The sequence below is a fragment of the Antechinus flavipes genome, chromosome 6 (assembly GCF_016432865.1).
Source record: "Antechinus flavipes isolate AdamAnt ecotype Samford, QLD, Australia chromosome 6, AdamAnt_v2, whole genome shotgun sequence".
Taxonomy (NCBI): domain Eukaryota; kingdom Metazoa; phylum Chordata; class Mammalia; order Dasyuromorphia; family Dasyuridae; genus Antechinus; species Antechinus flavipes.
The window spans coordinates 201,159,001-201,172,137 of NC_067403.1; the positions used below are offsets into that span (position 1 = coordinate 201,159,001).

At 38.3% G+C, this 13,137-nt stretch overlaps 1 protein-coding gene across 4 annotated transcripts in view; it reads right to left on the reverse strand.

The window, feature by feature from the left end:
* The window catches only part of DNAAF9 (dynein axonemal assembly factor 9), a 162,192-nt gene that overhangs the window by 138,908 nt on the left and 10,147 nt on the right, over window positions 1-13,137 (reverse strand). For all 4 annotated transcript variants that reach the window (XM_051965843.1, XM_051965841.1, XM_051965840.1 and 1 more), the window contains one exon: window positions 5,956-6,035. In XM_051965843.1, coding sequence (XP_051821803.1) covers window positions 5,956-6,035 — 80 coding nt within the window. The remainder of the gene's footprint in view (window positions 1-5,955; window positions 6,036-13,137) is intronic.

Here is a 13,137-nt window from a genome sequence, read left to right on the forward strand (position 1 = left end):
GTAAGTTCCATATCAATATAAAAAAACATTTCTTAGTAGTCAAGTCTTTTATTTTTATTTATTAATTTTTTTGATGAGGCAATTGGGATTAAGTGACTTGTCCCACACAGCTAAGAAGCATTAAGTGCCTGAGTCTGAATTTGAATTCAGGTCCTCTTGATTCCAGGGTCGGTGCTCTATCCACTGCTATCCTAGAAAGGATGGATTTCCCCAGGACTGGGAAATTTCCAAGCAGAATAAGATGATCACATATAGGGAATGTTATAAAGGGGATTTATATACAGGTATGGATCAAACAAGATGACTTTTGAGATCCATTTCAACTCTACAATTCCATGTATACACAAATTCATTATAAACTTCTATGCAATTAAAAATCCTTTGGGTCTTTTTCTACACAAATTACTTTTATCCAGTTCCTTGATATGGTCCTCATTCAATTTCAATAGATTTTTTAGACTCTAAATATATTAGTTTAATTTTTATCCTAAATATTTTTATATTTGTGAATTTTATTTTTTCCCCAGCTAGTTTGAAACTTTCTAAGAAAATTGACAAACTTTTCAAAAATAAAATATCGCAAAGCATATTTTCCAAAAATCATTAATCAAAACAAAGACTAATGACTATGATATAGGGTATGTAACTATATAAACCATACAGGTCTGACTGTCCTACCCTAAATTTGGCAGGGGTCAGAATCAAGGACAATGTTCCAATTCAAGAACTACAGTTGAAGAGATGAATATTTGAAAAACAACATTCACTAGTATAAAAAATTATAGAAAATATGATATTTTGAGTAGAAACTCAAGGGAAAAAATGGATTTTCTATAAGGATTACATGAATATCTAGAATAGGTAAAGAGAAAAAAAAAATAAAAGCTTCAAAGGAAAAAAATGAGGCTAAGATTGAATATGTTTTGCATGACTACACACATATAATCTATATCAAATTACTTGCCTTTCCAAGGAGAAGAGAAAAGAGGAAAGGAGAGAATTGGGAATTCAACATTTTTTAAAGTGAATGCTAAATTATTTTTTTTTAATAAATAATTAGGGAAAAAAATTAAATTTAAATCAAATTTAAAAAGCTGGAAAAAGGAGAAGCTAAGTGTCACAGTGGATAGAGCACCAACCCTGAAGCCAGAAAGACCTGAGTTTAAATCTGGTCTCAGACACTTAATTTTTCCTAGTTGTGTGACCCTGAGCAAGTCACTTAACCCCAATTTCCTCAGGGGGGAAAAAAAAAGCTAGAAAGAGAATAAACAAGGAATTAGAAAAGTAGTAAATTTTTACTGAAGAAATGGCATCTCCAAAAACCAGAATGGATCAGGCATATATCAATGACTTTATGAAACAGCAAGAAATATTAAAATAAAATCCAAACATGGAGCAAGGGAAAGAAAATTAAAGATAACTGATATCTGGAAACTTGGGCAAGAAGGGATAATTTAAGAATCACTGGATTTCTTCTTTAAAAAAAAAAAATTGGACGATATATTTCAAGAAACATCACTGAAAATGACTTGAGTTTTTAGAACCAGAGGGCAAAGCAAGATAGAATCTCTTGACCACCTACCAAAAGATATTCCCAAAGGAAAAATCCCAGGAGTGTCAGAGCAAAAATCCAGAACTTTCAAAGGAAAAAAAAATTGTAATCATCCAAGAAGAAAAAGTTTAAGTACAAAGGATTTACTTTGCCTTCAGACAGAACTGCGGATGAGCTGAGATCCCTAATATAGAGGCTCCTCGATGATAGAATTCTTCTTTTGTCTAGCAGAGAGGATCCACGGCTTTCTATTTTACCCCGTGGAGGTGTAGCAGACCTGCAGGTCCACTACATGCTTGCTATAACCATACTCCTTTTGTCATACCAAGAAGTGAATTTGACAAAAATGGTCATTAAGAATAATACCAACATTAGCAGCCAAGGTAGAAGAGTGGCTGTCGCTGATAAACACACAAGGGACAACTTGGTTCTGGCAGCCCAAGACTTCCTCCGTGGGACTGCTGGAGACTTGCTCCAGTCCCCTCCCGATATCATCCTATCAGAGGAGTCAGAGCAACAGTGAGTAGGCTGAGTGTGGGACGCAGAAGGCCCTGCATGTGGCTTCCCTTTCCGCAGGTGACTGTCCACAGTCTCGGCAGGGCCAGCGGAAGCAGAGATGGCGTTCTAGAGAGCACCACCTGCCAGAGGCACCATCTACCTTCCTCTGGGCAGTAGTCACAGCACAGATCGGTCCGGAGTCCTTCTCTGAAGCTGTCATGGATGCTTCCCTGCCAGGAGCATCCCTGACAATCTTGGGTTCCTTTCACTGAGCATACTTCAGAAGCTCAGAACCACACCCCACCAAAAACTTAGTGTTCCGCCTATGACAGAGACACTGCCCATAGAAAAACTGCTTAACGCAACAAGGAGGTTGAAAATGGTCTGGGATGAAGCAGCGGTGTCCCCTACACTATGCCCTGGGATCACGGGCCACTAGCTGATTTCAAGTTATCTCAGAGCCAGAGACAGTGATTGGAAACTCAAACACTTCCATTGTGCAACTGGTTCTTTTCCTTTGTCCTTTCCTTTGTCTGAACCTCAAGAAGCCGATAAGGTCTAGAACAAGTTAGCATGAGCCATCGGTGCAGCTCTAACTTAAGGGGAAATGATCCAGCTCTTTCCTGCTCACGCCCGAAACAACGCTTGGCTTCCATCAGTTCCCCAGACACAGATCCGTACTGTTCCCTGGCTGCACGAGTATTAAAGAGGCTTTCATGACTTACACTGCCTGTAAGTCTCCTGGAGTTACTGCTACTGTCTACCCTGGGAAGAATGACTTTTGAAGACAAGCAAGCAGATGGTGCTAATTGAATAGGAAAGAGTCACTGGTGCTCAGAGGTGGGAGACAAATGTGAGGAGACAATGGGAGAGGAGGGAAGAGACCATGAAGTTGAGAGGAGAGAGAAAAGATGGAAGGCACTGTCAGCAAGTGAATTAGCACAGATCTATCCTCTGCTAAGAACACTGAGCGTGTAGAGCTTCATTTCTATTCAAATCACACATCCATGTTCATCTTTATACTCCTGCAGTTATAACAGTACAACAGACACAGACGGCTCTGAATTACAATCAAAACCATGACCTTGAAATCCAACTTGCCTTTCTGAGGGAAAAGAAGACAGAAGTAAAGAACAACAATCTAGAGAAAACACAAGCAAAAATTTCTTCCAATGTACATTTAGCTAAATGCCAGCTATCAACTAAAATCTTTCACTACAAAATGTATAGAGAATTTACATTTTGAAAGTTAATGAGGAGGAAAGACATTAACATTTTCTCTGACAATGAGCAAATTCCTAGAAAGAGATTTATATAATTTACAGCAGGAGACACTACCTCCCTAGAAATAAAATAAATCACACTACTTCATGAGCACATCTAACAGAGTTAGAGCACAAGATTAAGTTATAAAATTTCTGATTAATAAGCATCATTTATTTGGAGCACAAAATATATTTCTAGATACATAATTAGCTATTTATTTCCATTTCAATTGCTTGAGATGAGCAAACCATCAATATAAATAATAGGGACTTTGAAAAAGGAAGCCTAAATAAACCCAAGCAGCTTCCTAGCAACAGTTAAACTTTTAGGACTAGAGGAGGTGGTCACTTTAAAGTAAAACAAAAGTCAAGAAGAACTGCTTTGGGGGAACATCAAACTTTTCTATTAAGAAGCATAATCTTTCTTTTCTCTTTCTCTACACGCACTTCAATATTTGGGGGAAAGAAGACAAAGACTGGATTTTCAAGTAACCACACTTCATATAGCATATTGAATCACCTATTGTTAGAGCTGAGGCACCAGACATGTAAAATTATATTTCCCAACTGAGGAAAAAGTAATAGGAAGCAGAGTTGTAAAATATAGATAGAAGTCTTGGCCTTGAGTTAGTTAGGTGATTCAATCTAGAGATCACTCTCTAATCACTATTGTGAAGCTCTATCAAGTTTTACAAGAAATTGTACACATACATGGATGTTGGCTCTGTGTGTGTGTGTGTGTGTGTGTGTGTGTGTGTGTGTTTTATGAAGTATGATGGGAGGAAAAGGAAAATGCAAATGCAGATCAATGGTTTCAGGTTAGACTGGCACAAAAAAGTAAAAAAATAAGCCCTGTCTCTGAATTACCAGTCAAAAGCATTATGTGCAAAATTTGAAAAGCAAATTTAAACTGAGTTTTCATCCAATGCTGAACAAAAACATATTAATTTACTCCTAGGCTCCTAAAGTTATTTATTTGGGAGTATTGAAAGGAGCACTGACATTAAACTAATGAATATGATTCTTTCATTTGAATGTGGGAGAAATATTTCACCACCATTCCACTGAACACTTCTGCTGTTTTTAACATTCTTTTCCACTTCCCACTACCATTAAATACTCTTTTTTTTTATTTCTATGATGCTATTCTTTCCTGAAGCTCCTATATCTCCTTTTGCTAAATTATTGTCAACCTCTTATTTGCTTGCTTGAGTACATGCTAAGCCTCCATCCCAGGACTTCCCTTGCTTCTCCACATTTTCTCCCTTGGGAGAAATTCAATCTCTTAGAGGAAATTACTATTTTCTACACAGATGCTTTCTTAGTATTACTTTTATATATCCCACATATTACCATATATCTAAATTACATATTTTTCCCTAAATACCAATTTTGCACTGCCATCTACTTGCCTTCTAAGCACCTCCAAATAGGAATCCCATTGGTGAATATCTAGAACTTGACAAGTGCAAAACCAAACTCATCATCTTGTCCCCTAAACTCAACACTTCTCTGAATTTCTTTTTCTTCTGAGGGTCCCAATATGTTTCTAAAAATCCAGGTTTATAACCTTGAAGTTATTCTTGACTTCCCTAATTCCATTCAATTTTCAAATTCAGAGCACTTTAACTCCTTCCATGCCATCTGTTCAACTCAACCCTAAGTCTCTACTCACATGGCCACTGCCCTCAGTTTAAACCATATTTGCCTCAACTATTATAATAGCCTCCTAATTGCCCTCCTGGTTCTAGGTTTTTCTTCTTTCTAGTCCAACTTCACTGCTGCTAAAATAATTAAGGTACTGGTTTGACCCCCTTTTTTCACTTGTTCAATAGTCCTCAGTGGTTTCCCCCCATTGCTTTTAGGCTAAAACACCAACTCCTATCCTGACAGTTTACTGCCTCCACAATATAGTTCCAATCTATCTTTCCAGTTTTATTTCTCATCATTCTATTTCTTGTGCACATATTTCATGCAGAATAGACAAGCATTCTTTAAATTAGCATTCCATCTCAGAAATCCACATCTTTAAATGCATTCCTTGCTCATCTCTACCTCTCAGAATTCTCATCTCCCTTCAAAATACAGCACAACTTAGATGCTGCAACCTACTCTGGAACCTTCCCTGTTCTATCCACATCCAAGTTGTCATGTTCTTTCCCTGCCCAAATCATCTTAAATTATATAATTTAACGTAACTATATACAGATATAGATATAGATAAAGAGATAATATTGTCTTCCCTTATATAAAGTAAGCTTCTTGAAAAAAGGCACTCTCTTCTTTGATGCTTAGTATAATATCCAGTACGTAGTAGATGCTTAGTGTTTGTTTAGTTAAAGTAGAATTGAACCCACCAGATCAAATTAATCTCCTTCCAGATTCTTGGGAGAGTCTGGGAGTAAAAGAAACATAGCACTTGTCATCTAGAGGAGGGAGTGGAAAGAAGGAGGGGAAAATCTGAACACAAGGTTTTTCAGGGGTCAATGTTGAGAAATTATCCATGCATATGTTTTGAAAATAAAAAGTTTTAATAAAAATAAATAAAATTTAAAAAAAAGAGAAACATAGCAACACTTTTAACAGAAAACCAAGATACTTCCACTCCTTTTGCTTTCTGACTCTTTTAAGAGTACTAACCTAAAATGCAGAGAATGCCATCCGGCTGAGACTTGCTGCTTTGGGTCAGGATGCTTTGAATTTGGCGAAGTCGACTGCAACTACAAAAAAAAAAAAAGAAAAAAAAAGCATTCAATGATACTGGACCATGATGAGTATGATGACATATATTCAAGTCCTCAGTCAAATAACTTAAGATGTTACAGTTAAAAAAGGATACAAGGACATTACAAAATACAGAAAAATTAAAGATTCTAAAAGGAATAAACTATAGGTCCAATAAATAACATAATTTAATTATTATTTTTATTATTATAAGCAGCTTTTTTGTAGTGTATGGAAAAAGAAGCACACTGATACACTGTTGGCAGAACTGTAAGTTCAACCTATCCAAAAAGTGAATAAAATGTTCACATTCTTTTCCCCAAAAATCCCATTATTGGGTGCCAAGTTGTGAAAGGCTTTATTCAGTTAGTCAATATGTATTTATAAGTATTTATTAGTTGCTTATATGTATCAGATATTGTATGTGCTGGAAATATATAGAAAGGCCTTCAAGGAGTTCACAATCTACATAGCAATAGAGAAGAGATGATATTTAAAACCTTAAACAGTATAACTACTCAAATAATAAGCATTTGCTACTTTTTTTTTCAGAAACAGTAATTATCCTCAAGCCTATTCTTTAAAACATAGCTAATTATAAGCCTGAATCATCTGGTTTTTTCCTCAAGAGTACAGATAATTTAAACATCTGGTTTCCAGTTAAGATAAATGTAGAATGAATGACAGTTTCATCAATTTGCACCAATGAGGTTTTCATATAATCAGCCCAAGATTTCCTTTCTAATTCTGTTTTCATGAAAAACAAACCAAATTTTCCATCACAATAGTTAAGGAGAAGGTGATCATTGTCCCATTACCCACAAGTAATAAAACGTAAAGTAGGTCCTCCTGTTACTTGGAAGAGAATGAAGCAGCCTCAGGAAAGGAGAAGAAATTTATCCAACTTTCCTTCTCTTTTGTTCAGAAGACTTAGCAGTTTGGGGGTGAGGGAAAATAAAACTTGTTCATTTGTCCATGAAAATCTCCTACACTCACCTAAGAGAAGATTCTGATTGTTGCACCATCCTTAACACACAAAACAGGCTCACACCAAAAAGTGCACTGGAGACAGCCAAGTGAAGAGGTATAAATTAAGTCAGTCCCTTTGGGCAGCTTGGCTTGTAGGCTTATGCCTCTGAACTTCATCTCCCAGAGAAAAGAAAACATCAAGAGAGAAGAGAAAGAATCCTAAGGAGCAGCGTGCCTTCTGGTTTCCTTCGATCTCTAAGGCATAAAGACTGAATCAGCAAGCCTCACTGTGCTGGCCATATTTGAGCAAGTGAAGCATTCAGCAGCAGCCAGAGCAGAGCGTCTTGGCCCACCAGCCTACTGGGAGGGCTTGTGGTGGGGAAGGGGGAGGGGAGGGGCAGGGACCGGGACCGTTAGCTTATAAACTTTTTGGTTCTCCTGAAGAGCCATGTGACCAAAAGGATCGTGTGCTCAAGGAAGCCGCTTCCCTTCCTGGTGGGAAGCCAGCGATATGGAGAGGGGACCAGCAAACAGTCACTCTCTTTTCCTCCTCCCTGACAGATGAATTCAGAGCAAGGACCAGAAATTTAGGAAACATCTCCCACAGCAGGGACAGCCTCTTTCTGGGACAAGACCTTGGGCCATTTGGAATCTCCCTCTCTCTTGTCAGACAAAGGAAGCTAACGTCATTTGTTGGCAAAAGCCTCGTCCTCTGCTTCTCTTCCATCTGTCCCAACTATGCTTAACTTGCCATTTAAGCTGGTTAAAATGGAGGAAAGGAGCTTACTTACTCTGTAGCCAGAACCTAGCCGCCTTGGTAACAAATGACAAGGTGGTTAGGAAGAAAGGATTTTGTGAACCTGAATGCACTTGAGAAATCTGAGATAATACTAATTATAATAGACTGGCATCTCGTTTAAATTGAAGTTCACAGTAAAAGCCTCATGAAACAAGCAGACCAAAACCAAGCTCCTTTCTACCCCAATTTTCCTAACAATTTTGGAGCAGTCTATCTTTACTTACTATTATGACACATTACTAAATAATCTGGGACTGTCTTGTTGAGCTGAGTTACCTCTTCCAAATGGGAAACTTCCTTCATTATTTCTGGCATATATTCTCCTATGTACGATGTCCTCTGATTTCAATTTCAATCAATTTGTTATCAATTTAGATTGAACGGGTTTGTGTGCTAAAAATAAATTTTAAAACAGATGGATGGAGAGACAGAGAGGTAGATGGATATGTAAAACATTAAGATTTGCCGAGTATTTTTCTCACTACAGGCCAATGAGGGGGATAGGTCTGGTATTCTCATCTATACTTAGTGAGACTCCTAAATCCAAGTTAGGTCTTGACTCTTGCTGCTCACTGCACCCTCCTCTCTCTCTCTTTGTGTTTATCTGGGCACAAGGATGCTCAGAAAGAGAGTCTAGAGTTTCCTCATTTGTAAAATGAGGAATGACTTGAAGGTGCCATCAAAACTCTTAATCTATGAGCCAATAAGCATAAGATAAGGACCACAAACAACAGTCACTGTGATTCTTTCCATTCTAATCTGAAGGCAAAAGAAGCGTCAAAGAGGAGCTATATTCCTTCCCCAAAGCTGTGTTTTATACTCTATTTTAAAAGGATCCTTACTATAGCTTCTCCTGCCATGAGTTTCAAGGCCTATCACTAGTCTAGAGGGATGCAGGTGGGGGTCAGAAAAGCCCTTGTCCTTGTGGGTATCTGATGCTATTCCACAACTGATATCCACTCACCCACTAGGTCCCTCAATAAGGGCTTGCTAGCTGGCTGTCAGTTGCCAAGAAAAACACAAGAACCTTTGTAATTTGGTGAAAAGAAAGCTACAGCCTATAAGCAGAGCACAACATCTCAAAGCCCTTAGTAATCAATGCCTGTGAACAAGGACCAACAAGGCAGTCAATTGTGAAGGGCACCGTCCTGACAACAAGGAGTGGGGGAAGGCCCTGAGAGCCCAAGTTCCCTTGGGTGCCAGCCTCAGTCACCTCCTACAGATAGCATTACTGGAAGACAGAGAGGTTAAGTCTTGGATCCAGTCTTTTCAGAGCTCTAAAACCTATAGAGAACTAAAACAGATACATAAACTATGAGTCATTTCCCAGAAAGAGGTCAGAGGATATGAACAGTTTCTAAAAGATGAAATACAAATTGTCAAGCACCATAATGGGAAAAAAAAAAAAAAAAGATCTCAAATCACTAGCTATCTGATGGCAAAGACAGTAAAAGACAAAAATAGGAAATGTTGAAGGGGATATCGAAAGATAGGCATACTAATACAATGTATTGGGGACAGGGGTTCATTTAAGATGGTATTTCCCTGGGAGAATATTTCTCTTTCTTCTTATCATACCCCTACTGTCTGGTACGGTATAATGGTAGACATGGATTGGAAATCAGAAAACCTGGAGCTCTGCTACTAATTCACTATATAACCAAGAATGATTCATTTCCCCATCTCTGGATCTTAATTTATTCATTTATAAAAATCAGTTTTTACTAAGTGCCTACCTACTATGTGTTAGACACTTGTACTAAGCACTAGGAACACAGAAGGAGAAAAAAGACTATCCCTACCTCAAGAAGCTTACAAACTAATGGGAGAGATAACATGTAAACACATATACAAACTATATACAGGATAAATAGGAAAGCTTTCTTATAACTCAGAGTTATGTGGCAGTCACAGTGGTTTGTCTCTTTATCAACTGGTTATAGACAGAAGGCTTTCCACTTTAAAATCCACTTTTCATAATAGGTATGATGAGGTAAACATATTTTATTTTTATATCTTGATTGCAATTGACTGTGTTACAAAGCAAAAAAGAAAAAAAGATTAAAAGTTGCACATTTGCACAGTAATTGTTGCATGGGCAGCTGTGAATGAACTAAGCATTTTAAAAAGGACAGGAAGAACAGAGACGACTGTTGGGAGTTTCTAAGTTGTGCTGGTTGCTAAGAAGCCAAAAAGCATAAGGTCAGAAATGCAATTAAATATATTTTTTTTGAAACAAGTACAAAAGTGGCAGAAACTCCCTCCTCTTCCCTTCCCCCTAGCAAAATCAGCTTCAACTGGTGCTTCATTGGGTTGGCTGCCTTGAAGGGACAACAGAGTCAAAATATGAACCTAAAGCTGTCGGGGAGGTTTCAAGGGAGAGCCACTCTCCCCAGAGCCCTGGATTCCTCTTGGCCCAGCTGAGCGTTTTAGAAGGAGCCAAGAGTCTTACTGACATGGATCCTTCCTTCTGTTGCAGAGGCATCTCTGGCAATACCAATGGTAAGCCTAATCACACCTAATCACTGTGAACGGTGATGGCCCAATTTGTGTAAATGGTTCACAGAAGATCCAGCAAACTCAATTTCATTCATCAAGTAGTTATTGAGCATCCAATACATGCATGGCATTGTTAGGTGTTTGGATAACATAAGGAATAAAAATAAAAAGTTTCTGCCCTCAAGAAGCTTGCACTCCACTGTGAGGATGCAACATTTCCTGAAATATCTTGCATTAGGATAATCATAGGAAGGAGAAGAAAGCACATTAAGGGGAATAAGAAAAGTTTTCCTAAAGGAAGAGGTACTTATTTGAGTCTAGAAGGAAGTTAAAGAATTTAAATGATAGAAAAAGGAAATACATTTCATGTGTGGGGATACAGACCTTACAAAAGTATGAAGTAGGAAATGGAAAGCTGAATTTGTGAATTGGCCAGTCTAACTGAAGTGCAGGGTACATCAAATCAAATTATGTAAAGGCAACTACAAAAAAATTAAGAAAGGAGGGTATCACATTGTGAGGGACTTTAATTTTTTTTAAGACAAATTATATCTAATAAAGATTTTCAAAAGTGATGTACACATTCACTTTTTATGTTTTATGTAGATGGAAATGTCCATTTTATTTAGTATTTAAATTCAGATTTTTTTTTTTTTACTAAATTTAAATTAAAAAACAAAGGCTCATGGGTGGTGGTGAGGAGGAGGAGAGCATATCTGGAAATGAGTGTGTTGTGAAAACCAAAGGCATTTTGGGTGTCATCTGCATAGAGATAATAAACAAATGCATAGGAACTGAAATCACCAAGAGAATGTGGAAAGAGGACCCAGACAAGTCAAAACAAGAGGAGGGCTCAGGGGAGAGCCTTGGGAGGACACTTGTGGGTAGGGGGCAGGACGCAGATGATAATCCAGCAAAGCATGATGGGCAGATAGGTAGGAGGAAAATGAGGAAAGAGTTGGAGCTACAGAAGGAGGGAGTCATTCTACTATATCAAAAGCTACAAACAAGAATTATAAAGATTGAAAAAAAGACATTCAGACTTAACAAATACAAGATCATTGGTAAATTTGGAGAAAGCAGCTCCATTTATTGGTGACGCTGAAAGTTAGATTGCAAGGGACTGAGAAATGGAATGGGATGTGAGAAAGTAGAACCAAAGAAAATAGACAAATTTTTCTAGGAGTTTGGTTGTAAAAAGGAGGAGAGAGATAGGATGGTAGTTTTTGAAACAAATATAAAAATTGCAGAAAACCCCCAGCAAAACCATCTTCACTTAGAGCTTCATTAGGTTGGTTAGCTTTATTTTTTAATAGAATTCTGAATCCAAGTTGCCAGGAAGTTTCAAGAATGAGACACATTTCCCCCAAAGCCATGAGTAGAGAGGACTGAGGGTCTGGGGAAAGGTCAGGTTTTTAGGCAGGAGGAAAAGATCTAGTAGAAAAAGAGAAAATTAGGATGATCAAAGAGGTTAAGCTCCTGAAAAAGTCAGAATGGGGCTAGCCTTGGCAAGAAAGGTCTCATCTTCAGGGACTGATGGAAGGAAAGAATTGGGAGGAAGAAGGAATTCATGGCAGATGGCCTCTTTTCTTGGTGAAGTAGCTGTGCAGAAGGAGAAACGAGTGGTGAAGGAGGCTTAAAGGAGAGAATAAAAGGTTTAGAATGGCTGATATAGGAGGGTTGACATAGAAAGTCAGGGAGGAATGCCCCAGGGAGAGCCTGGTTGAAATTAGGTGACAAATTTATAGTGGATTCAGGAAGAGTGGCTGTGGGACCTACCTTATCCAGTGTGGTCAACGGCAAATGAGAAACAACATCTAATGAAGCAATAATGACACTGTCAACTGACCTCCAAAAATAGCTAAGATGGAAAGACGTAGACAGATATCAGGAATAGCTGGGGCAGAAGCACAAGTTGGGCAAGAAAGGAAGGCGGGGACAACACTGTACAGTAAGCTACATGCATGTGAGAAACCCCAGGAAGGGGCAGGGAAGCAAGGCAGAGTAAGTGGGAAAAGATCATCAGGGACAGAAACAGAACAGACACTGTCAGCGGGATACAATACCAAACACACTGAAGGAAGGAAAGAATGAAAGGTTCAGGAAACAGAACATTCAGCTGGCACGAAGGTGTGATAAGCAGTTATGGGGAGGGTTGTCAGGACATCCAATAGAGCTCTCTCTCTCTGCCAAAAGCAGAGCACCTACTAATTTTTTGACTTGCCTTAATGATAATTTCATCTTTGAAAAGGAGGAGGAAACAGCAAGGAATACTTTAATTTTGGACCTGATTTTTACCAACAGAGAAGTGTGGGAGGTAAGAGTGGGAGAAGAGTGGGAATGAGTTTGGAATCAATAAGAGGAGAAAAGAAAGAGACAAAGCCACGGACCACAAAGGGGGGGGGAGGTCCACCTGAGGTTATGTATGCACTATACATTTGTACTCAGTGAAATCAGCTCTCCACCACCCAGCCCATGCAGCCAGGTCTGTCTGGGCCTCCTTCCAAACTAGAATTCAGGAGGCTGAAGCTATTGTCCTTGTTTGCAAAAGTCGTACGCTCAAAATTAGCTGAACACAATCAGCCAGTCTTGGAAGGAAAATGTTTGTCCTTCAAAAGTCCCATTTCTCAGGCAGTACTACATGCTGTGATTAATGTACTACATGAAACAAAATTATCTATATCCACTTTCAAAAAATTGAAATAGATGAAGGTCAAATCCTTTTCTGGGTAAAACTAAAATGCAAAGTTGGATGTAAATCAAATTTTTACTAGGAATCAAATATATCATTTTTTAATGTTCTACAGGCAGTATTTAAAGGAGCCCAACTA